At 45.6% G+C, this 20,907-nt stretch overlaps 8 protein-coding genes across 8 annotated transcripts; 5 read left to right on the forward strand and 3 right to left on the reverse strand.

The window, feature by feature from the left end:
- The first annotated feature begins 381 nt into the window (after positions 1 to 381).
- Positions 382 to 8,500, forward strand: LOC118300292 (histone H2B-like). Its single transcript, XM_047328470.1, has 2 exons — positions 382 to 803; positions 7,716 to 8,500. The coding sequence occupies exon 1, from the start codon at positions 382 to 384 to the stop codon at positions 751 to 753; it is 372 nt and encodes a 123-aa protein (XP_047184426.1). The 3' UTR covers positions 754 to 803; positions 7,716 to 8,500.
- On the forward strand, positions 4,038 to 5,251 carry LOC118300299 (histone H2A-like). Its single transcript, XM_035624601.2, has one exon. The coding sequence runs from the start codon at positions 4,087 to 4,089 to the stop codon at positions 4,468 to 4,470; it is 384 nt and encodes a 127-aa protein (XP_035480494.1). The 5' UTR covers positions 4,038 to 4,086; the 3' UTR covers positions 4,471 to 5,251.
- LOC118300317 (histone H4) lies at positions 5,710 to 6,230 on the forward strand. The gene has a single exon (XM_035624623.2). It carries the CDS (start codon positions 5,753 to 5,755, stop codon positions 6,062 to 6,064), a length of 312 nt encoding a protein of 103 aa, XP_035480516.1. The 5' UTR covers positions 5,710 to 5,752; the 3' UTR covers positions 6,065 to 6,230.
- On the forward strand, positions 7,269 to 8,500 carry LOC118300313 (histone H2B-like). The gene has a single exon (XM_035624618.2). The coding sequence runs from the start codon at positions 7,291 to 7,293 to the stop codon at positions 7,663 to 7,665; it is 375 nt and encodes a 124-aa protein (XP_035480511.1). The 5' UTR covers positions 7,269 to 7,290; the 3' UTR covers positions 7,666 to 8,500.
- Positions 8,501 to 9,889: 1,389 nt separating this feature from the next.
- On the forward strand, positions 9,890 to 11,008 carry LOC118300285 (histone H1-like). Its single transcript, XM_035624579.2, has one exon. The coding sequence runs from the start codon at positions 9,910 to 9,912 to the stop codon at positions 10,540 to 10,542; it is 633 nt and encodes a 210-aa protein (XP_035480472.2). The 5' UTR covers positions 9,890 to 9,909; the 3' UTR covers positions 10,543 to 11,008.
- Positions 11,009 to 11,120: 112 nt separating this feature from the next.
- LOC118300306 (histone H2A-like) lies at positions 11,121 to 11,565 on the reverse strand. Its single transcript, XM_035624609.2, has one exon. The coding sequence runs from the start codon at positions 11,553 to 11,555 to the stop codon at positions 11,172 to 11,174; it is 384 nt and encodes a 127-aa protein (XP_035480502.1). The 5' UTR covers positions 11,556 to 11,565; the 3' UTR covers positions 11,121 to 11,171.
- Positions 11,566 to 15,109: 3,544 nt separating this feature from the next.
- LOC118301585 (histone H3-like centromeric protein CSE4) lies at positions 15,110 to 19,260 on the reverse strand. The gene is made up of 3 exons (XM_035627208.2): positions 18,921 to 19,260; positions 17,467 to 17,821; positions 15,110 to 15,578 (listed from the first exon to the last, which is right to left on the reverse strand). The coding sequence occupies exons 1-3, from the start codon at positions 19,225 to 19,227 to the stop codon at positions 15,140 to 15,142; spliced, it is 1,101 nt and encodes a 366-aa protein (XP_035483101.1). The 5' UTR covers positions 19,228 to 19,260; the 3' UTR covers positions 15,110 to 15,139.
- On the reverse strand, positions 17,414 to 17,849 carry LOC118300314 (histone H2B-like). The gene has a single exon (XM_035624619.1). It carries the CDS (start codon positions 17,832 to 17,834, stop codon positions 17,463 to 17,465), a length of 372 nt encoding a protein of 123 aa, XP_035480512.1. The 5' UTR covers positions 17,835 to 17,849; the 3' UTR covers positions 17,414 to 17,462.
- Positions 19,261 to 20,907: the final 1,647 nt, after the last annotated feature.

Raw genomic sequence — 20,907 nt, forward strand, 5'->3', positions numbered from 1 at the left:
CCCATGTGGCCCCGCTTCCCGCCCATTGAACCTTACCTGTCCAGTGCAGCGGCTGAACCAGGGTAGCTGGAGGCCCCGGTCTCCATCTATGCTCCCATCACTAGGGTGCAAGATTTCACGGATAAGTGATTTTTCGGTCCAATTTCCTTGTTATAACATGTAATGTAACAGTGAATATGATGTATTAATGTAAAGTGGGATCTGGATACAGAACAGGTCGAACACAAAACATTCTTTGTGAGCTTTGCACTGCGCAAGCCAAGCTCATGTTAAAAGTTCAGCCAATTATGTGTGAGGAACCACACAGCTGTGTTTGCATGAGGCGCGTCGAAATACACGGTCTCGGGCTGCGAGTCCCCTGTCGCGTCGACAGCTGCAGCAATGTCTGATCAAGTGAAAGCCCCGAAGAAGGGCTCCAAGAAGGCCGTGTCCAAGACCGCCGGCAAGGGCGGCAAGAAGAGGAGAAAGTCCCGCAAGGAGAGCTACGCCATCTACGTGTACAAGGTGCTGAAGCAGGTGCACCCCGACACCGGCATCTCCTCCAAGGCCATGGGCATCATGAACTCGTTCGTGAGCGACATCTTCGAGCGCATCGCCGGCGAGGCCTCCCGCCTGGCGCACTACAACAAGCGCTCCACCATCACCTCCAGGGAGATCCAGACCGCCGTGCGCCTGCTGCTGCCCGGCGAGCTGGCCAAACACGCCGTGTCCGAGGGCACCAAGGCCGTGACCAAGTACACCAGCTCCAAGTAAACTGCTCCGGAGACTCCAACAGACCAACGGCTCTTTTAAGAGCCACACACCAGTTTCCTCGAAGAGCTGACATCCTCCAGTGGTCCCATGGTTTAATACAAAATAAATATATATTAAAATGTATATGTCCAACTTATTTATTGCTTCCACAGTCTATTGGAGTTTGAGTGTAGTTTGGCATCACATTTGATATTTACCTATTACAAAATAATCAATATTTTGTATAATATATGTACAACAGTATATTTCCCTGCAGCCACTGAATGTCATTGAGGACCAAATTGCAAAGTATTTAAATGAATAATGCAGTTTGTATTCCACATGTATTTCTAAACTTTTCAGGTATTCAATTCATTACAAATATAGAAATGTATATACAGTGTAGAAACGGATATATAAAGGAAATGTCAAAAATATTTTTTTTCCATCACCAGTGTATTTAATTCTGTATTAATTATGAAATTAATTTGACATATTGAGTCATTTATTTCTTAATTCATATTCTTTCTGTCGTTCACAGGATGTTTCACCTGAATGTAATAACCCTTTAATTATACTGAAGATCAAAACATCTCAAAATCTATTATAATTTCACTTCCTGTATCTTTTTCCATTTATACTATTAACCTTGAGTGTTATTTCATTAATTTTTTAGTTTTGTTGTATTTGTATTTATTTTAAAATCTGCATATATCCTCTGATGGCTCTTAAGAACAAATGAACACGTGTCTACATCTCACAATTTCACATTCGACAAGGAAATGGAATTACAGATGAACTATGTCATAAACAGCTGAGATGATGGTGGTTAGAAATTTAAAATACAAATAGCTTTAACATTTCAACAATCTTTAAATCTACCAGGGACGATGCTACATCGCATGGGCGTATATGGTAAAAACATGAGACACATTATAGACAAAGTTTTGAAAAGGGGAAGGCAAAATCATAATTAAAGAGAACAATATCAGAATTTTGGCAGGAATGGAATACAGAAGGGAAAGTAAGAATATGTAACTAACCCTGACCAATCAGGTGAGGGAATACGATGAAATGAGACTTTATTAATCCCACGCCGGGGAAATTCACTTGTGAATATATCATGAATATAATAAAGAATGTTCAATAAATACTAGATTGTTCAGTAATGTATCTTGTTCTATTTCGTATAGGCTTCGCCCTCTAAGAGCTGTCACTATTGGGTTTATCCCTCGCGCATGCGCAGTAGTGAAGATGTTCTTTTACGCCCCGTGCCGCGCACCGGGCCCTAATCAGGTCCACTCATCAATATAAAACACCTGGTGACCTGATGTCTCCCTCTTTTTCTTCAGCAGGCGAAGAGTGAAGGGGAAAATAGAGATGTCGACTCGCTCCTCCGACGCTGTCCGCCTCTGCCCCTCCTGCCAGGCGGGATATATCATGAGCTTCGACCTGCATGCCCGTTGCGAGTCTTGCCTCGGTCCGGAGCATGCAGGTGTAGCTCTCACGCCTCGGGCCACGTGTCCATACTGTGCACGCCTGCCCTTGGCCGAGAAGCAGCGGCGGGCTGACGCCTTTACGGCCTTGCAGGAGGTCGACGACGACGACGACGACGACGACAGCTGGGCGAAGCGCGCTCGTTTTACCGTCGACGAAGCACTGGAGATCCTGGATCCCTCATGCCGACAGGCTGAGGATGATGGAGGGCAGGAGTCTTCCGACTCCGCTCCCTCCATTAGTGGATCACCTCCGGGATCTCCCATCCCACGTCTGGGAAATGCTGAGCCACGCTCCGAGGCCACTGCCTCTGGATCGGCCCAGCTCGCCGCTCATGTGCCGGCTCTCGCTGCTCTCATCCGGGATCTGCCGGACATCATCAGCAGAGCGGCGGGGCGCAAGGAGATCCCTCTGCCCCTGGAGCCCCCAGCACCTGCGCCCAGCGCCATGGTGGGGGATATCTACAGCAACCAGGCTGTGGCCAAGAGCCTGCCCAGGTGGCCCCATTTCCCCCCATTGCGTTCCTTCCTGTCGGAGGCCGGGGCGAATCCTGGACGGATTAGAGCCCCGGTCGCAAGGTTCGTTCCCCTCACCCTGGTCGGGGAAGCGAGGGAGTGTGAGTTCCCTGCCGTCCCCCCACTGGAGCCTTGCCTGATGGCCATCCATCTGCCGAAGGCGATGTTTTTCGGGGGACGCCGACCGACTCCACCGTCGCCTTGTGACCAGGTCACCACCAGGCTCACTGACCGTGCCCACCAGTGCGCCGCCCAGGCGGCAGCAGCGGTGAACAACGTGTCGTCGTTGTTGGCGTCGTCCCTGTCGTCCATCGCGGCTCAGCCAGGGGCTCTCCCCTCCGAGCTCGCCGATGAGATTGGGAAGATTGCGGCAACGACCCTGACCCTTTCCTCTGCACTGGCAGTGACGCAGTCGCGGATCATGGCGTGGATGACCATGATCCAGCGCAACCTGTGGCTCCACATGTCGCATCTGCCGGAGCAGGCGAGGAAAGGCCTGTTGGAGGGTCCCACCAGCCCCGAGGGGCTCTTTGGGCCGTTTCTCAACAGGGCTCTGACGCACCTCCAGAAGGCCTCAGAGGAGGCGGCTCGTGTGAAGGAACACACTTCCTGGGTCCGAGCAGCACCTCGGGCTTCGGGGTTCCAGGCCTCATGGCGGGGCCGCAGAGGCCACAGAGAGCAACGCTCTAGGCGGGGACGCCCCTCGGCTTCGGCTGTAGCCGCGTCTCCGGCCGCTCCTCAGCCCCGCCCCCCTCCCCAGCACTGTTCTGCGGCGTCCGCTCAACCTGCTCCGCCGTGGCGACGTGCCGGTGGGAAAAACCGACGTCCGGTCGGCACCTGGGCCAACCCGCGTCAGGAGCCGCCCCACAAACAGAGGCGCCATTGACGGGACGCGGGGTCCATGTGCACGGCTGCAGCTGCAGCAAACAACGGCTCTTTTGAGAGCCAGCTACTTCTCCCTGAAGAGCAGCTTCCTCAGTCAGTATAAAACACCTGCATGACCTGATGTCTGCTCCCAACAACAAAGCTTTTTCTTCAGCTGACGTCGTCAGGGGCAATGGGGCCTGCAGCTTAGAGGGCTACGCCTATGCTCATAGAAGCTATGGTTACAATACGTAACCAACGTTCTACACCCCCCTGTGCAGCAGGTGGCGGTAAACACCGCGTAATCTGTACTGCAAACCAGCAAATAAGAAAGTTGTAGTGAACTCTTATATGATTGGACCATCATACTGACGCTCATGAGACCAATGAGCGAGCAGCTTACCCCGCCTATATAAACAGCTGGCGCGACAGCACAGGACACTTCTTTCTCGTAAGTCGAAGAAAATCATTAAGAATTATGTCTGGACGTGGTAAGACCGGAGGAAAGGCCCGAGCCAAGGCCAAGACCCGCTCCTCCAGGGCCGGGCTCCAGTTCCCGGTGGGTCGTGTCCACAGGCTACTCAGGAAGGGCAACTACGCCCAGCGTGTCGGTGCCGGAGCTCCGGTCTACCTGGCGGCGGTGCTCGAGTACCTGACCGCTGAGATCCTGGAGCTGGCCGGTAACGCGGCCCGCGACAACAAGAAGACCAGGATCATCCCCCGTCACCTGCAGCTGGCTGTCCGCAACGACGAGGAGCTCAACAAGCTGCTGGGCGGAGTCACCATCGCTCAGGGCGGCGTGCTGCCCAACATCCAGGCGGTGCTGCTGCCCAAGAAGACCGAGAAGCCCGCGAAGAAGTGAAGACCCCCGGGACCGACTGACCAACACAACGGCTCTTTTAAGAGCCACACACCCTGAACCGGAGAGAAGCTGCTTCCTGCACATGAGACATCTGGTCTGTCAATGAAAACATGAAATATAATTGGTGATCTATAAATGCACTCACAACAATTTGGGTGATGACTAACATACAAAAGACATTTCTTTGAAATGACTAAAGATTGAGTGGAAAAAAATAAATTTCTTCTTTACACGGAACATAAGCAAACATGAATAAATACTTGAAGTATTAATATGAAAAATTGCTCAATCCAACAGCTCATCTACTAATAGTGTTGAACGAGTTTGATTAAATTAAAATGTTAACGTGTTTCTCTGATATGACCGATCAAACATTATTTTCCCAAGAACTTTTCTCATAACCTCAAATTTTCTTTGTGATGATTCAGTCTTTTTAATCTCTTAAAATAAGTATATCCAGGTAAAACCACCACTTGCAATGATGGTTGTCATTGGTGAATATGGATCATATGTGGTAGAAATTTAAATATTAGTGAAAAAACAATTCAAAAACTCAAAAGATTTTTGTAGAAATAAATTTAGATTGTTTTTGTATCAGAGATGACAGATTCATATACTGTTACTGTATCTTCTGAGGAGACAGTGATTATTAAAACAGATTTATAAATATTAACAAAAAAGCAAAAAATCCCATGAGGTGTATTTCTCTGAATGTCTTTGTTTGATATAACAAACCATGTTTTTGTTTTCTCTCTGATAAATGAAAAAAAGTTTTCCCTTCTTGAATTAACTTTTTATCCAGAACAACAACAATGAACCAACACAATCACAATAATCCACTGAATTATTACACATCATCAAGTGTAAGTATCTAAGTTACAGCTGCTCCTAAAGAGACTTTAAATATATACAAACCTCAAATGATGATACATATTAAATATTAATAAGAAGAATGTAACAAAAGCATATCAATATTTACTCTGTATATCTATGTATATATACACATTCATATATATACACATACATATGTGTATGTGTATATATATAAGCTATGTTCCCCTTAACATCTGTAGACCATTGAAACAATTCTCTCTTCTTTTGTCACAGTTAAAATTAGTTTTAAACATATTTTGAACAAATGATGAAAATATATTTTATGTTTTGGCCACGCCCACGGAAACCCTCACAGCCTGTCCTCTATCACGTCCTCAGATACGATATATAGTCCGAGCGCCTCTCAGGAGATATTCAATTTCGACTTTGTTCAAACGAAGAAGAGAAAATGAGCGGACGCGGCAAAGGAGGCAAGGGACTCGGGAAAGGAGGCGCCAAGCGTCACCGCAAAGTTCTCCGCGACAACATCCAGGGAATCACCAAACCCGCCATCCGCCGTCTGGCTCGCCGCGGCGGAGTGAAGCGTATCTCCGGCCTGATCTACGAGGAGACCCGCGGCGTGCTCAAGGTTTTCCTGGAGAACGTGATCCGCGACGCCGTCACCTACACCGAGCACGCCAAGAGGAAGACGGTGACCGCCATGGACGTGGTGTACGCGCTCAAGAGGCAGGGCCGCACCCTGTACGGCTTCGGAGGCTAAACCCTCTGGTCTCGACCCACTGAACCCCAAATACATCCGGACCCAAAGGCTCTTTTAAGAGCCGCACACAGTCAATGAAGAGCTCCACTTCCATTTACTTGCTTCTTATATGTAAAACGAACAAGTGAAGACAACTGGCTCATCAAATAAATCTCCTTGAACTGTATTGATCTGCTAGTTATGATCAGCTGTGATCATTTATATCCATTTCATGTTAAGTATTTATTAAATATGAAAAGATTTTTTTTAACACCTTTTCATAAAGTTAGAATAATTATCATGAACTGTACAACTTTCCTCATAATTATTTCATAATCAATTAGATCAGTCATTTTAATTCACTAAAGTATGAAATACCTTGGGTGTTTTTCTAACATGACAAAAATGTGAAACGAGACAACGAGACAGAAAATGAATAATACAACATGAAGTGATGAATAATATAAGTTTTTTAGTGCAACGATAAGTTATCAATTATTTTAAAACTGAATTAAATCAAAAACATTTTTAATTTGTGTTTTTTCATATTTTAATGCTAGATATTTAGAAATATATTTACATGAACACTTTTATACACTTTATCTGTGAGCGTGAACTTTAATATACTATTTTTACAATAAAACGTGTTCATCATACATATGTTTGATGTTAATGTTTATGTTGTCTTTTCTTTTTTAAATAAGTCAATGAACAATATGGACATATGATGAGAGTCAGACATTTTCTTTTGCCAAAACTTTTCCTCCATTTAGTTTTTTCCAATAAGAACATGTATGTGTGGTTTATGAAAGAAAATTAATTATTATATTTCCAATTGTATATGAGCAATTTGCTAAAAAGATGTCTGACTCTAATATAAGTGAAATCATATTTCTTAGCTAATATCGGATATTTCAAGAGCACATTATCTTTTTTTTTACTGTTAATTTGGTGAAACGTTTAAATAAAATATGCAATATTTTTTTTAAATCAGACGTTAAAATTGGTAAAATGTTGAGATGAAACAACAATAAATACCAACAATCAAACAAATAAGCAAACAAACAAACAAACAAACAAACAAACAAACAAACAAACATGTAACTGTGAGGAAACATGAGCTTTCAGCCATTAATCATCTCAGCCAATCACAGGCGGGAGACCCCGCAGCTCATTTTACATACAGCTTGAATAATAAGACTCTCCCGTTCTACACTGAACCGCTTCTACCGAGACTTGTAGAAACGATGCCTGAGCAATTGAAGTCTGCGCCCAAGAAGGGCTCCAAGAAGGCGGTGGCCAAGACCGCCGGCAAGGGCGGCAAGAAGAGGAGAAAGTCCCGCAAGGAGAGCTACGCCATCTACGTGTACAAGGTGCTGAAGCAGGTGCACCCCGACACCGGCATCTCCTCCAAGGCCATGGGCATCATGAACTCGTTCGTGAGCGACATCTTCGAGCGCATCGCCGGCGAGGCCTCCCGCCTGGCGCACTACAACAAGCGCTCCACCATCACCTCCAGGGAGATCCAGACCGCCGTGCGCCTGCTGCTGCCCGGCGAGCTGGCCAAACACGCCGTGTCCGAGGGCACCAAGGCCGTGACCAAGTACACCAGCTCCAAGTAAACTGCTCCGGAGACTCCAACAGACCAACGGCTCTTTTAAGAGCCACACACTCGATCTACAGACCAACGTCCTTTATAAATATGTTTCATATCACGTATGAAGTCATCGGTCCATTAAACTACAGGAGCAGTCTGCTGCCCCCTAGCGACCAACAACAAACTATAAACGGTCTGATGTTCGATCTTCACATGCGAAGTAAAGTCAGTTGTCGATCTACTGCCTGTGATGACTGAAACATTCACCCTTAAAGATTAGTGGTGATTAATATATTATAGATAATTAAGTTGTACTCTCTATGCAGAAGGGTTGGGATTATATAACTAAACAACTTGTTGAATATGTAAATTGAATTAATCAAAGGTCATGGTTTTTGTTTCATTTATTTTTTAATCCTCTTGCAACGGTACGATCATTTTGCTTCATTAATATTTATTGTTTTTATTTTCTGTTTTAATTGTATTTACATACTCAAAATAATCATGTTAACCAACCAATCAATCAAGTGGACCCACATTTTGATAATGAAGTTGCTAAAATAATATTTTCGTCAGGTGCCTGTTTTCCTGACGTAAACATGTGGACACACAATGACACCAGAATCAGAACTCGTCAACTTTACTCAGGTTCTGATCATCAGAACACAATGTCAGGGCTTTTCATCTCATTGCTTTAATTTCTTTATTGTTTATCAATTCAATTCAGTTTTATTCATCTTGTGCCAAATCACAATATACATCGGTTCAAGACACTTTACATAGTGATTATTAGTGTGAACTTATTTATTGTAAACCCTGTTTTTAAAGGTGCAAGTGAATAAAACTAATCCAATAATTATCATCATATAAGTGTCTGTGTTTTACACATTTTCAACAAGGAAACAACTGTCATCAGTGTTTTGACTGTTTTATTTATCAGGGTCCAACCAGCTCCTTGTTAAATAAATTAATACTCAACACGTAACAACAGAATGAGACGTTGAAGAAACAATGAAGATAACAAGTCTGTAGTAAATGGAAATGTAATACAACCTCAAATATTAATACAACTAGTATTAATATACAAGTAATGTAATCAATTTGGTGTAAAACCTTGTGAGCCAGTGTCACGGTCGTGTGCTTCACATGTTACAGAATAGAACTTTATTCATCCCCAACTTGGAGATTTACTCTTTACAACAGAGTAACACAAAAAATACAATAGAAATACAGGGGTTATCTATTTTACAAAAGGTATATCTGTATATATACATGTACATATGTATATATTAGAGGGTATTGCGTTGTGAAAGAGGCTAAAGTGTGAAGTGGATTGAAGTAAAAACAGAAAAGTGCTCAGGATGACAGAAAGTGCATAGTTGTGGTGGATGTAGATCTTTATACAGTAGAGATGATGATGTGATACAGTATGACGTCACTCTGCAGTCCAAAGTATTTAGCCTTTCACATCAGCTCCATCACTGCTGCTGAAGAATAAACACACATGTCTTTATTAAATATTATATTTCTCACAGACTGAACTGTTGTTGTCAAACACGTTTTTTTATTCATGTTCAGAAATGAAACCGTTTAACTGCTGTTGTGTTTAAGACACAGTGTAGCAGCTCATCAGTACTGTGTTACTACAGCGTATAATAATAATAATAATAATAATAATAATAATAATAATAATAATAATAATAATAATAATAATAAATGATAATCTGTCCTCAGTAGCAGAGTCTGGATCCTCTGCGTCACGAGTCTCCATCATCGTGTGTTTGCTTCCGACGAAACAGCTTCGTTTTTACCGCAAAATGATCGTCGACAGATCGGACTTTCTGCTCCGGGTCCCTGGATGAACATGTGTCCCGCCGGGGAGCGGGTTCTGCGGCAGCTCCGGAGCATTTTAAACCGATTAAGGAGAGAAATGAGTTGGAAAAGCCGCCGAGCAGCGTCGATCGCCGCGGCGAGCAGGCGAGGTTCGGGGGCCGCACGGACCGAACGCCGGGAGCCCCGGAGCTCTGCGCGGCCTCGAGGTGAACACACACACGGTCGCTGTCGGCTCCAGTCGCCGCCGGCCTCCAGCGACGCTCCCACGGGGATTTACTCGTCTTTTCCCGGTGAAGAGAAACACAAGTGTCCGGTGTTCAGACCGCACCGAGCGGCCCCGGCCCGGGGTTGAGTCTCCACGGTTCTCATGGCGTGTTTAAGTCCCGCCTCCTGCTCCGGACGTTCAACACTTCACTCTGACTCCGAAGAGAAAACTATGGCAGAAGAAGAAGCTCCAACTCCCGCCGCCGCTCCGGCGAAGTCCCCGGCGAAGGCCGCCAAGAAGAAGGCGACACCCAAACCGAAGAAGGCCGGACCGAGCCTCCGTGACCTCATCGTCGAGGCCGTGTCCGCGTCCAAGGAGCGCAGCGGCGTGTCTCTGGCCGCCCTGAAGAAGGCTCTGGTCGCCGGAGGCTACGATGTGGAGAAGAACAAGACCCGCGTCAAGGTCGCCATCAAGGCGCTCGTGGCCAAGGAGACCCTGGTCCAGACCAAGGGAACCGGGGCGTCCGGCTCCTTCAAGATGAACAAGAAGGTCGAGCCCAAGGCCAAGAAGCCGGTGAAGAAGGCCGCTCCCAAAGCGAAGAAGCCCGCAGCCGCCAAGAAGCCCAAGGCCGCGGCCAAGAAGCCGGCAGCCGCCAAGAAGTCCCCGAAGAAGGCGAAGAAACCCGCCGCGGCCAAGAAGAGCCCCAAGAAGGTGGCCAAGAGCCCCAAGAAGGCCGCGAAGAGCCCGAAGAAGAGCCCGAAGAAGGCCGCGAAGAAGGCCGCACCTGCCGCCAAGAAAGTCCCCGCGAAGAAGGCGGCGGCGGCCAAACCCAAAGCGAAGAAGACCGCAGCGAAGAAGAAGTGAGCGGCGACCGGTCCGATAACAACGGCTCTTTTCAGAGCCACACACCTTCTCTGAGACAAACATATTCATACATTCAATATTTGTTTGATCAAAAATGTTCGGAATCGTCTCATTAATGGTGATTAATTATTCATATATTGTTTATATATACTGGGGTCCTCTCTGTTTTTCTAGGCACTATTTTTCTTTGAATTGTTTGTGTCAACAATAATTCTATTCCTGCCACTTATGATCCATATTTCCCCACCGCATCATAATTGCAGATGGTTAAACCTGGATACATTTTAATGTGTAGAAATTCAAAGGACGTCACCTCAACTAACCCCAATCGATCAGCTGGTGTGGTGAAGCAGACATTTCAGTGTTGGAGGCTTTTTCACCACATTTAAGCTTTAACCAGTTCTAAAATCACCATCAGTCTTTCTTCCAACACTGAAGATGTAACTGATCGTAAATGTTATCCAACGCAGCAATTTGATAACAAACGTGAGAGAATATATATATATTGATATTGCTGATATGTTCATGAATATGTTCATGAATATCAGTGCAGGAAGCAGCTTCTCTCTGGTTCAGGGTGTGTGGCTCTTAAAAGAGCCGTTGTGTTGGTCAGTCGGTCCCGGGGGTCTTCACTTCTTCGCGGGCTTCTCGGTCTTCTTGGGCAGCAGCACCGCCTGGATGTTGGGCAGCACGCCGCCCTGAGCGATGGTGACTCCGCCCAGCAGCTTGTTGAGCTCCTCGTCGTTGCGGACAGCCAGCTGCAGGTGACGGGGGATGATCCTGGTCTTCTTGTTGTCGCGGGCCGCGTTACCGGCCAGCTCCAGGATCTCAGCGGTCAGGTACTCGAGCACCGCCGCCAGGTAGACCGGAGCTCCGGCACCGACACGCTGGGCGTAGTTGCCCTTCCTCAGATGTCTGTGGACACGGCCGACCGGGAACTGGAGCCCGGCCCTGGAGGAGCGGGTCTTGGCCTTGGCTCGGGCCTTTCCTCCGGTCTTACCACGTCCAGACATGATTCTATCTGAATTGAGAGACAGACGAGTGTCTTTGAGTTAGAGCCGGCTGCATATATTGACCCACCAGCTTCTCCCTCATTGGTCACACTTAGTATGATGGTCCAATCACAAGAAGTTTCCGTTTTGGGATTAAATTTCAAAATAAAGCAGCGGTAGATCCTGTGAAATGCAGGATATTCTATTAAAGATTAAATTAGTCAACTTCAAATCATGATATTTTTTTACTATTTAAATGTAAACCGATATGGACCACTGATAATAAACAATATATTGCATTAAAATGAACCTTATGGAGATGCTGATCGGCGATGAAGTGGAAGTAACGTTGGTTACGTATTGTAACCTTAGATTCTATGAGTATAGGCGTAGCCCTCTAAGAGCTGTCGCTATTGGGTTTATCCCTCGCGCATGCGCAGTAGTGAAGATTTTCTTTTACGCCCCGTGCCGTGCACCGGGCCCTAATCAGGTCCACTCATCAATATAAAACACCTGCGTGACCTGATGTCTGCTCCCAACAACAAAGCTTTTTCTTCAGCTGACGTCGTCAGGGGCAGTGGGGCCTGCAGCTTAGAGGGCTACGCCTATACTCATAGAATCTAAGGTTACAATACGTAACCAACGTTCTACTTCGTATAGGCTTCGCCCTCTAAGAGCTGTCGCTATTGGGATAAGGGCGAAGCTGGATGTAGTCCATGCCTCACTGACCCAAAGCACAACAGTTCACAGAAGCACGGTGAAGCCGTTCATCTCTCCTGCAGCGAACCTGTGTAGACACAAGGCGACATGACAGGGAGGAAGGACAAACAGACACAGGGCTGGTTGCATCAGAAATAAAAGACGGACGGGATTTCATCTCGGGTCCGCTCTACGTTAGCACACATCGCAACCAAGTGAGCTAACAAGTTAGAGTCATCAAACACATCTCGAGCTGCTTTATAAGGAGACGATGGACGATCGTTACGCACTGTAACAGTCCTGAAGCTCCACAGATAAAACAGTGAGGGAACAAGACGTGGCAGCTGCAGCGCTCCGCTCTCACGGTGTGAGCGCCAGGTGACAGTCCGCTGACACAGCAGACTGTCACCTGGCGCCACGCACATTTAACACAGAGTGAGTTAGGGAAAACTCTGACGTATCCCGTAAATAGAAGCGGATAAAGGGGCCCGGAGAGGCCCACGATGCAGCTGCACAGATGTCCTCCACCGACATCCCATTGAAGAGAGCCGTGGAGGAGGACACACCTCTCGTAGAGTGAGCACGAATGTTGTGCGGAGGATCTTTCCCTGCCGCAACATATGCCTGAACAATGGCATCGCTCAACCAGTGAGAAAGGCGTTGTTTAGTCAGAGGCTTCCCCTGTGAATGTTGTCTGTAATGTACAAACAGCTGCTGAGTCTGTCTGATGGCCGCAGTGCGCGCTACGTACTGAGACAGTGCGCGCACCGGACAGAGACGGTGAGACGCTTCATCCGCCTCGCTCCCATGAGGAGGAGGAAAGAAGCCCTCCAAGGAAATCACTCTGGACCTGAAGGAGGAGGTTAGGATCTTGGGCACGAATGCAGGGTTTGGCCTCAGCGTTGCTGCGCCCCCGTCCTCTCTGATAACGAGGCACGCTGGCGAGACAGAGAGCGCGCACAGATCGCTCACTCTCTTGGCCGACGTTAAGGCCAAGAGAAGCGCTGTCTTATGAGACAGGGCTTTCAGAGATATCTGAGCTATTGGCTCGAATGGAGGCTGTCCCAAGGCATGTAACACCACGGGTAAATCCCACTGGGGTGCAAAAGAGCGCGTCACGGGCCGCTGTCTCCTGACCCCTTTCAGGAAGCGCTTAACCAACGGGTGCGCAAAAACAGATCTCTCTCCAAACCCTTCGTGGCAGGAGGAGATCGCAGCAGCATACGTTTTAATGGTAGACCAGGATAAATCTCTGTCTACCAGGAGCTGGAGGAAGGTCAACACCTGAGCCACGGGGCAGGCTGTGGGATCCGCGCCCCGCTCCACACACCAGCGCTGAAAAGCAGACCATTTCGACGCGTATGAGGCGGTCGTAGATGGAGCCCTCGCGCCCTGGATAGTGTGTATAACAGCGGGAGGTAAACCCAGGTTTTCCAACCTCACCCGCTCAGAGGCCAAGCCCACAGGCGCTGACCAAGCACCGGGAACTGTTGAATAGAATGGTCGACCTGTGACAGCGCGTCCCTGCGCCAGGGGAGCTGCCAGGGGTCGCGAGCCAACAGTTGGATCATCGTGGGGAACCAGGACGCACTCGTGCGCTCTGGAGCCACCAGAATCACCGAGAGCTGTTCCTCCTGGACACGAGCCAAGAGGCGAGGTATCAGGGGAATGGGGGGGAAAGCATAGAGAAGGGCTCTGGGCCACGGGTGATGAGAGAAAGCGTCCACCTTCACTCTTTGCCTGCTGAAGAAAAAGAGGGAGCAGACATCAGGTCACGCAGGTGTTTTATATTGATGAGTGGACCTGATTAGGGCCCGGTGCACGGCACGGGGCGTAAAAGAAAATCTTCACTACTGCGCATGCGCGAGGGATAAACCCAATAGCGACAGCTCTTAGAGGGCGAAGCCTATACGAAGTAGAACGTAAATCACAGTCCCGCTGCAGCAGAGGGGACGACCGGTGCAAGTATCACTCCGCAAATCAGCTGTTCGACTCAAAGCTACCGAGGCCAGTTGGCGCAGAAATACATGGCCGAAGTGAGCTTGAAAAAAAAAGTGAAAACTTAAATGGCTGTCTGGCTGCAATATGAACCAGTAAAAGAAATGTCCTTCAGCATATAATTGAACGGATATATTTTTTAGCTAACGTTTTAAAATGTGTCGAAAAGAGGTTTTTGGGTGGTTCCCTCTGCTGCAGTGGGACTCAGACTTAAGCTACTTCAACTTCTCAAACTCTGTAAAATGAGATCGCTGATCACCATCTCCATAAGGTAATATGAACTATTCATAAGTGACTCATACAACCCCACTTCAAAATCAAAAAACGATCCCTTTAAATTCACGTTAATTAATTCAAAGTCTGTGGATTATGTATCATCTTTTGTCAACTAATGTAAAAACCATTTATGTCATTCTTTCAGATGGAAAACATCGCAACAAAAAATCCTGGCCAGATACAATGCGATCAACCACTTTGAAATAATTAAATATAGATTAAATAAAATGTATATTGAAATATTCTGTTAATTAAACAAAATTTTTCAGATACATTTTATTCAAAATATTAATTAGAAAAAGAGATCTCTTCTACTGAGCAGTAGAGTTATTGACAATCAGGTTCACCGACGTTATCGTCGAGTATCGATCAAATCTATTTCATATTTTCTTTGCATCACCTGGTGCCTATGCTTTGTTATTATTGATTTATGTTGTGCTTATTCAATTCAACACAGAAGGACCAATATAAACACTTTGTCGATATTATGAAGGTTAAACTGCTTCATGATTAACACGTGACAGCATTGTTTCATGAGTACATGTTCAGTTAACAGGGACAGTTTGCTCAGTCAGATCAAGTGAGGTGGCTCTTAAAAGAGCCGTTTTGTCAGCGTCTGGTCTCGGGTGAATCTAAGCTCTCTCCCCGCGGATGCGGCGGGCCAGCTGGATGTCTTTGGGCATGATGGTGACCCTCTTGGCGTGGATGGCGCACAGGTTGGTGTCCTCGAACAGGCCGACCAGGTAAGCCTCGCTGGCCTCCTGCAGAGCCATGACGGCGGAGCTCTGGAAGCGCAGGTCGGTCTTGAAGTCCTGGGCGATCTCTCGCACCAGGCGCTGGAAGGGCAGCTTGCGGATCAGCAGCTCGGTGGACTTCTGGTAGCGGCGGATCTCCCGCAGCGCCACGGTACCGGGCCTGTAGCGGTGAGGCTTCTTCACGCCGCCGGTGGCCGGCGCGCTCTTGCGGGCAGCCTTGGTGGCGAGCTGCTTCCTGGGAGCTTTTCCTCCGGTGGACTTACGAGCTGTCTGTTTGGTTCTGGCCATTTTTTTCAGATCTTGGTCTTCGCTGGTTCAACAGAATCGGAGCGGGTCGAGATTGACGACGAGCAGCGGCTTTATATAGGAGCTGCCGGAGCGTTGTGACCGCTGATTGGTCCTGGCAGGAGGTCACGTGCGGTGTATGCCGATCAGCAATTGGATAAAAATAATTTAAAAATTCCAAGTAGACCAATCATACACGATGGCGGTTTGTTCAGTGGATCTTCTGAATTAAAACCAGATAAACGTTGCAGGACATTGAATTAAATGAATCTATAACGGATTAAATATAAAGAGCGATTCAGGAAACTGTTCTAATATGTGAACGTTTATAAAAAAAATTATACTCTCCATATGAACTGAATAATGTGGAGGAAATCAAATCTGAAAGGAGCCTTTGAGTCACATTTTAGACCTATATGATACTCTATTGGGTTACTTGGAAAAAGAAAAAAAACTTTCCTCATTTTTTTGTCCAAACCATAAAGTATTAGTAATTATAGAATTGTTTAATAAAATAATAAATCTTCGTTCCTGTGTTGTTGTTGTTGTTGTTGTTCCTTCTCATTAATTTCATGTTGCTGCTGGGTTTGTTGTCACTTTGGATAAAAGTGTAGGCTAAATGAATAATATGTTGCGATATAAATTTCCCTAAAAACGTACAGAAAAACCTTTTTCAGTATTTGGGCTTTACAGTGTTGATGTTTACATTAATAAGCAGACAAAGTCCACAAACATTTTATTCAGTCTGGTTGTTGGCGTTGGGAAAAGTCGGAAATGAGGTCGGAAAATTGTGTTTCTGCCTGAAATGACTCAAAATCTCTCTGGATGTTTTGTTCCTCTGTTTGACGATTTATGACAAATATCACAGTCATATTTTCTGTCTTTGTTCATATAATACCACCAAGTGTTCAACATTGTCATCGTATCATAACATCAGTACGATCATACTGTAAGCACTGTACCATTGTCCCTTTATATCCTTGTTGTTGTCAAATGATTGGTTTGATTTATTTGGTCCCTGTTGATGTTTAAAGGAAATATTTCAGTTTCTCTTTTGAGTTTAAAACAGATTTTATTACGTCTTTACAAGGAGGAACATTTACATAAAAAGAGGAAGGAAATAATAATAATAGAATGTCAACATGAGAAGTGAAAGACAAAGTCATATGAAGTTCAATAGTCGGGAGCAATTACATTTATTAAGTAACTTTAGTCTCAGCTTTTGTTTTATGTCTTTTCAGTTTGGTCATTATGCGTGATGACGTTTCACTGAGGATTATGACTTGTTGCATCACTCCATCACATGATATTTTCCATATTTTTGGTACAACTGTAGAAATTAGTGTCAAATAAACTTCCATGTGTGAACTGGGCTTTTTCGTTTTTCTGTATGAGAATCAAACAATAGATTTACAGTTCACTTCAATGATACAACACATGTAATTTCCACCCAAACGTCCTCTCACAGTTTATAACTGTTGAATGTTTTTTTCTTAGTCGATGGGACAAATCAGTGGAAACAACTTCCTTTATAAACACAAACATTTATACCAAACTCAACCACTGTTCGAGATGAACAATGCTTTGCCCGGCAAAAATAAATATCACATCACGTGGTCAAGTGATGTTCTGATAACTTCCATCTGTTCTGTGGAGTGATGTTATTCATCTGTCATGGTGGTAATGGAGGAAAATAATGTGAACTCCACCTTGTTTGAGTTCAGAGTTCAGCTCAGTTAATAAATATCGTTATGAATCAAACTTTCACCTATAGACATTATGAACATTATTCAGGAGGAAAACGTAACGATTCATGATAACTTCATGAGATCCAACATGAGGATGTCAGCTCTTCGAGGAAACTGGTGTGTGGCTCTTAAAAGAGCCGTTGGTCTGTTGGAGTCTCCGGAGCAGTTTACTTGGAGCTGGTGTACTTGGTCACGGCCTTGGTGCCCTCGGACACGGCGTGTTTGGCCAGCTCGCCGGGCAGCAGCAGGCGCACGGCGGTCTGGATCTCCCTGGAGGTGATGGTGGAGCGCTTGTTGTAGTGCGCCAGGCGGGAGGCCTCGCCGGCGATGCGCTCGAAGATGTCGCTCACGAACGAGTTCATGATGCCCATGGCCTTGGAGGAGATGCCGGTGTCGGGGTGCACCTGCTTCAGCACCTTGTACACGTAGATGGCGTAGCTCTCCTTGCGGGACTTTCTCCTCTTCTTGCCGCCCTTGGCGACGCTCTTGGACACGGCCTTCTTGGAGCCCTTCTTCGGGGCTTTCACTTGATCAGACATTTTGACTCGTTGAGATTTTTTGGAATCCGTTGAATCAGCTTTCGTGTGAGTGGCCAATATGTTGAGCCCTGATGTAAATATAACTGTGCCGTTGCTCACATGTGATTGGCTGTCCTCCGAGCACTACTGAGCATGCGCTGTATATGCAGCCATCATCGCGCCTGTTAACTTCACTCCTCTCGCTCATCCAAAGTTCTAAAACACATAAATATAAACATGAAACAATCACGCAAATGAATTTACTGACAAGTTGTGATTGTTTATTCCTCTAAAGTAAGTTGAAGTCGTGTAAAAAGGGGTGGACATGTTTTATACACTGATTATGCTGCAATAGTCATTTTAATCATACTAATTATAACAACAATACTTATTATAATTACACCAACAACAACATAATAATAATAATAGTAATAATAACAGCAATGATAAATTTAGACAAGTTTAGCTGCCCTTTCAGGAGTTCACACCCTGACTGATCAATCAATTAGACTTTATTTGCTAAAGCACATTTCATGTAAATAATATTGACAAAAGTATATACAAATCGAATAAATAAAAATGCCAATGTTAACAGGAAGGGAGGAAACACTGTCACACGTCTCATTAATATAAAATGAGGAAACAAAGGCAGAAGACCAAATAAAGATTCAATAATAAAGTGTTTGACGAGGAGAGTGGAACCAGAGATAAATTATGGCGGGGAAAAAAATGGGGAAATTAATTGGTGTTGATGAAATTAATAAACCAAAATCATATATTTCACGTCACATATTTGTGATATAATCCAATACGTGGAACATTGATTATATTTAATCAAACGTCAGACTGAATATGTAACTTCAGTTTTTCTTTCAGTGTACAGCTGCTGTTCATCACTTTCACTATTTGGTAGTTTGGTCTGAACGCTGTCATTTATTCATTCATCATAACAATATCACTTTGTATTTCTGTTTATATAGTTTGTTGAAACATCAAGATTGTATCACAGGCTTCACATATTGAGGTCGATTCCCTTCAGATGAAGTGTTTGGCTCTTAAAAGAGCCGTTGTGTTGCTGGTGGTGCGTTCAGGTGCTGGTGGTTTAGCCTCCGAAGCCGTACAGGGTGCGGCCCTGCCTCTTGAGCGCGTACACCACGTCCATGGCGGTCACCGTCTTCCTCTTGGCGTGCTCGGTGTAGGTGACGGCGTCGCGGATCACGTTCTCCAGGAAAACCTTGAGCACGCCGCGGGTCTCCTCGTAGATCAGGCCGGAGATACGCTTCACGCCGCCGCGGCGAGCCAGACGGCGGATGGCGGGTTTGGTGATTCCCTGGATGTTGTCGCGGAGAACTTTGCGGTGACGCTTGGCGCCTCCTTTCCCGAGTCCCTTGCCTCCTTTGCCGCGTCCGCTCATCGTGAATTTATGTCGGTGTACAGATTTATGTATAAAACGATTATCACTGGAACGCCAGCTATTAAAGCTCCTCTGCGGACGTGATAGAGGACGTCAGGGGCGGATAATGGTGGGAGGAGCCAAACTCAGCAGCCCGCCCCCGAAGTTTTTTTTTCTAAATTTAACTATTGACCAGTTTACATGGACACCAATAATCCGACTACCAACCTTATTCTGAATAAGATATTATGATGATGATGATTATAATAATAATAATAATTATAGTACTATTATTAATAATAATAATAATATCATCACTAATAATAACAACAACATAATTGTATTTTTTAATTATAAGTATCAGTCTGGTAGAGATTAAAGCAGCGGTTGTACAACTGTCCTCTCTTCTCTCCTCTCTCTCCTCTCTCTCCTCCTCCTCTCTGTCCTCTCTCTCTCCTCTCCTCCTCCTCCTCCTCTCCTCCTCCTCTCTCTCCTCTCTCTATCTCTCTGTCCTCTCTTCTCTCCTCTCTCTCCTCTCCTCTCTCTCCTCTCCTCTCTCTCCTCTCTCTCCTCTCTCTCCTCTCTGTCCTCTCTCTCTCCTCTCCTCCTCCTCCTCCTCTCTCTCCTCTCTCTCCTTCCTCTCTCTCTCCTCTCCTCCTCCTCCTCTCTCTCTTCTCTCCTCTCTCCTCTCTCTCTCTCTCTCCTCTCTCCTCTCTTCCTCCTCTCTCTCTCCTCTCTTCCTCCTCTCTCTCTCTCACCTCTCTCTCCTCTCCTCCTCCTCCTCTCTCTCTTCTCTCCTCTCCTCTCTCCTCTCTCTCTCTCTCTCCTCTCTCCTCTCTCTCCTTCCTCTCTTCCTCTCCTCCTCCTCTCTCTCCTCTCTTCCTCCTCTCTCTCTCCTCTCTTCCTCCTCTCTCTCCTCACCCCAACCGGTCGAGACAGAAGCTCCGCCCACAACTGAGTCTGGTTCTGTCAGACATTTCTTCCTGTTAAGAGTTTTTTCTCTCCACCGTCGCCAAGTGCTTTGCTCATTGTGGGATTTGTTGGGTTTTCCCTGTAATATTGTAATATTGACCTCACTATGTAAAGAGCCTTGAGACAATTGTGATATGGCGCTATACAAATAAAACTGAATTGAATTGAACCGGATCATGCTGTAGATTGCGCACGTGTTCTGAACGGATCTGTGTGTCCAGGTTTCAGATTGTCGGTTCTTCTTCCTCTCTTCTTTGGTCTTTTGGACTCTGGGATCCAGAGTTTATTATTTTATTTTTTTTAAGTTGTTCTATTTAAGGATTTTTAAATATGTGCCATAATTAAAAGTCGTAGTCAAATGTGTTCGTCCAGTGCAGCAGCTTCACAGATTATTTTAACATGTGTCTTTTGTCTTCTTAACGTGGCTTCTCTCTCCCTGTTTTCATTGGTGGAATCAGGTTGAAGAAAAGCAACAAGGTCAAATGTCGTTTGCTAAATTTTTTTATTCCACTTCCACAAACTCACAAGGAACGTGGCTCAGTTTGACAAACTCTGGGGTCAGGAAAGTTTAATTTGTTGAGTGTCTGATCAAGAGGAACTCTCTTTTACAAATGTCCTTGAGTACATTTGTGTCAATACAGTTGTACAGACAATTAAAGTGTGTTTTAAAAATCTAAATCTTCTTCTTCTTCTTCATCATGTTGTTTTCTCGTTTGAAAGCTGCTCATA

This window comes from Scophthalmus maximus, chromosome 2, assembly GCF_022379125.1.
Source record: "Scophthalmus maximus strain ysfricsl-2021 chromosome 2, ASM2237912v1, whole genome shotgun sequence".
NCBI lineage: Eukaryota > Metazoa > Chordata > Actinopteri > Pleuronectiformes > Scophthalmidae > Scophthalmus > Scophthalmus maximus.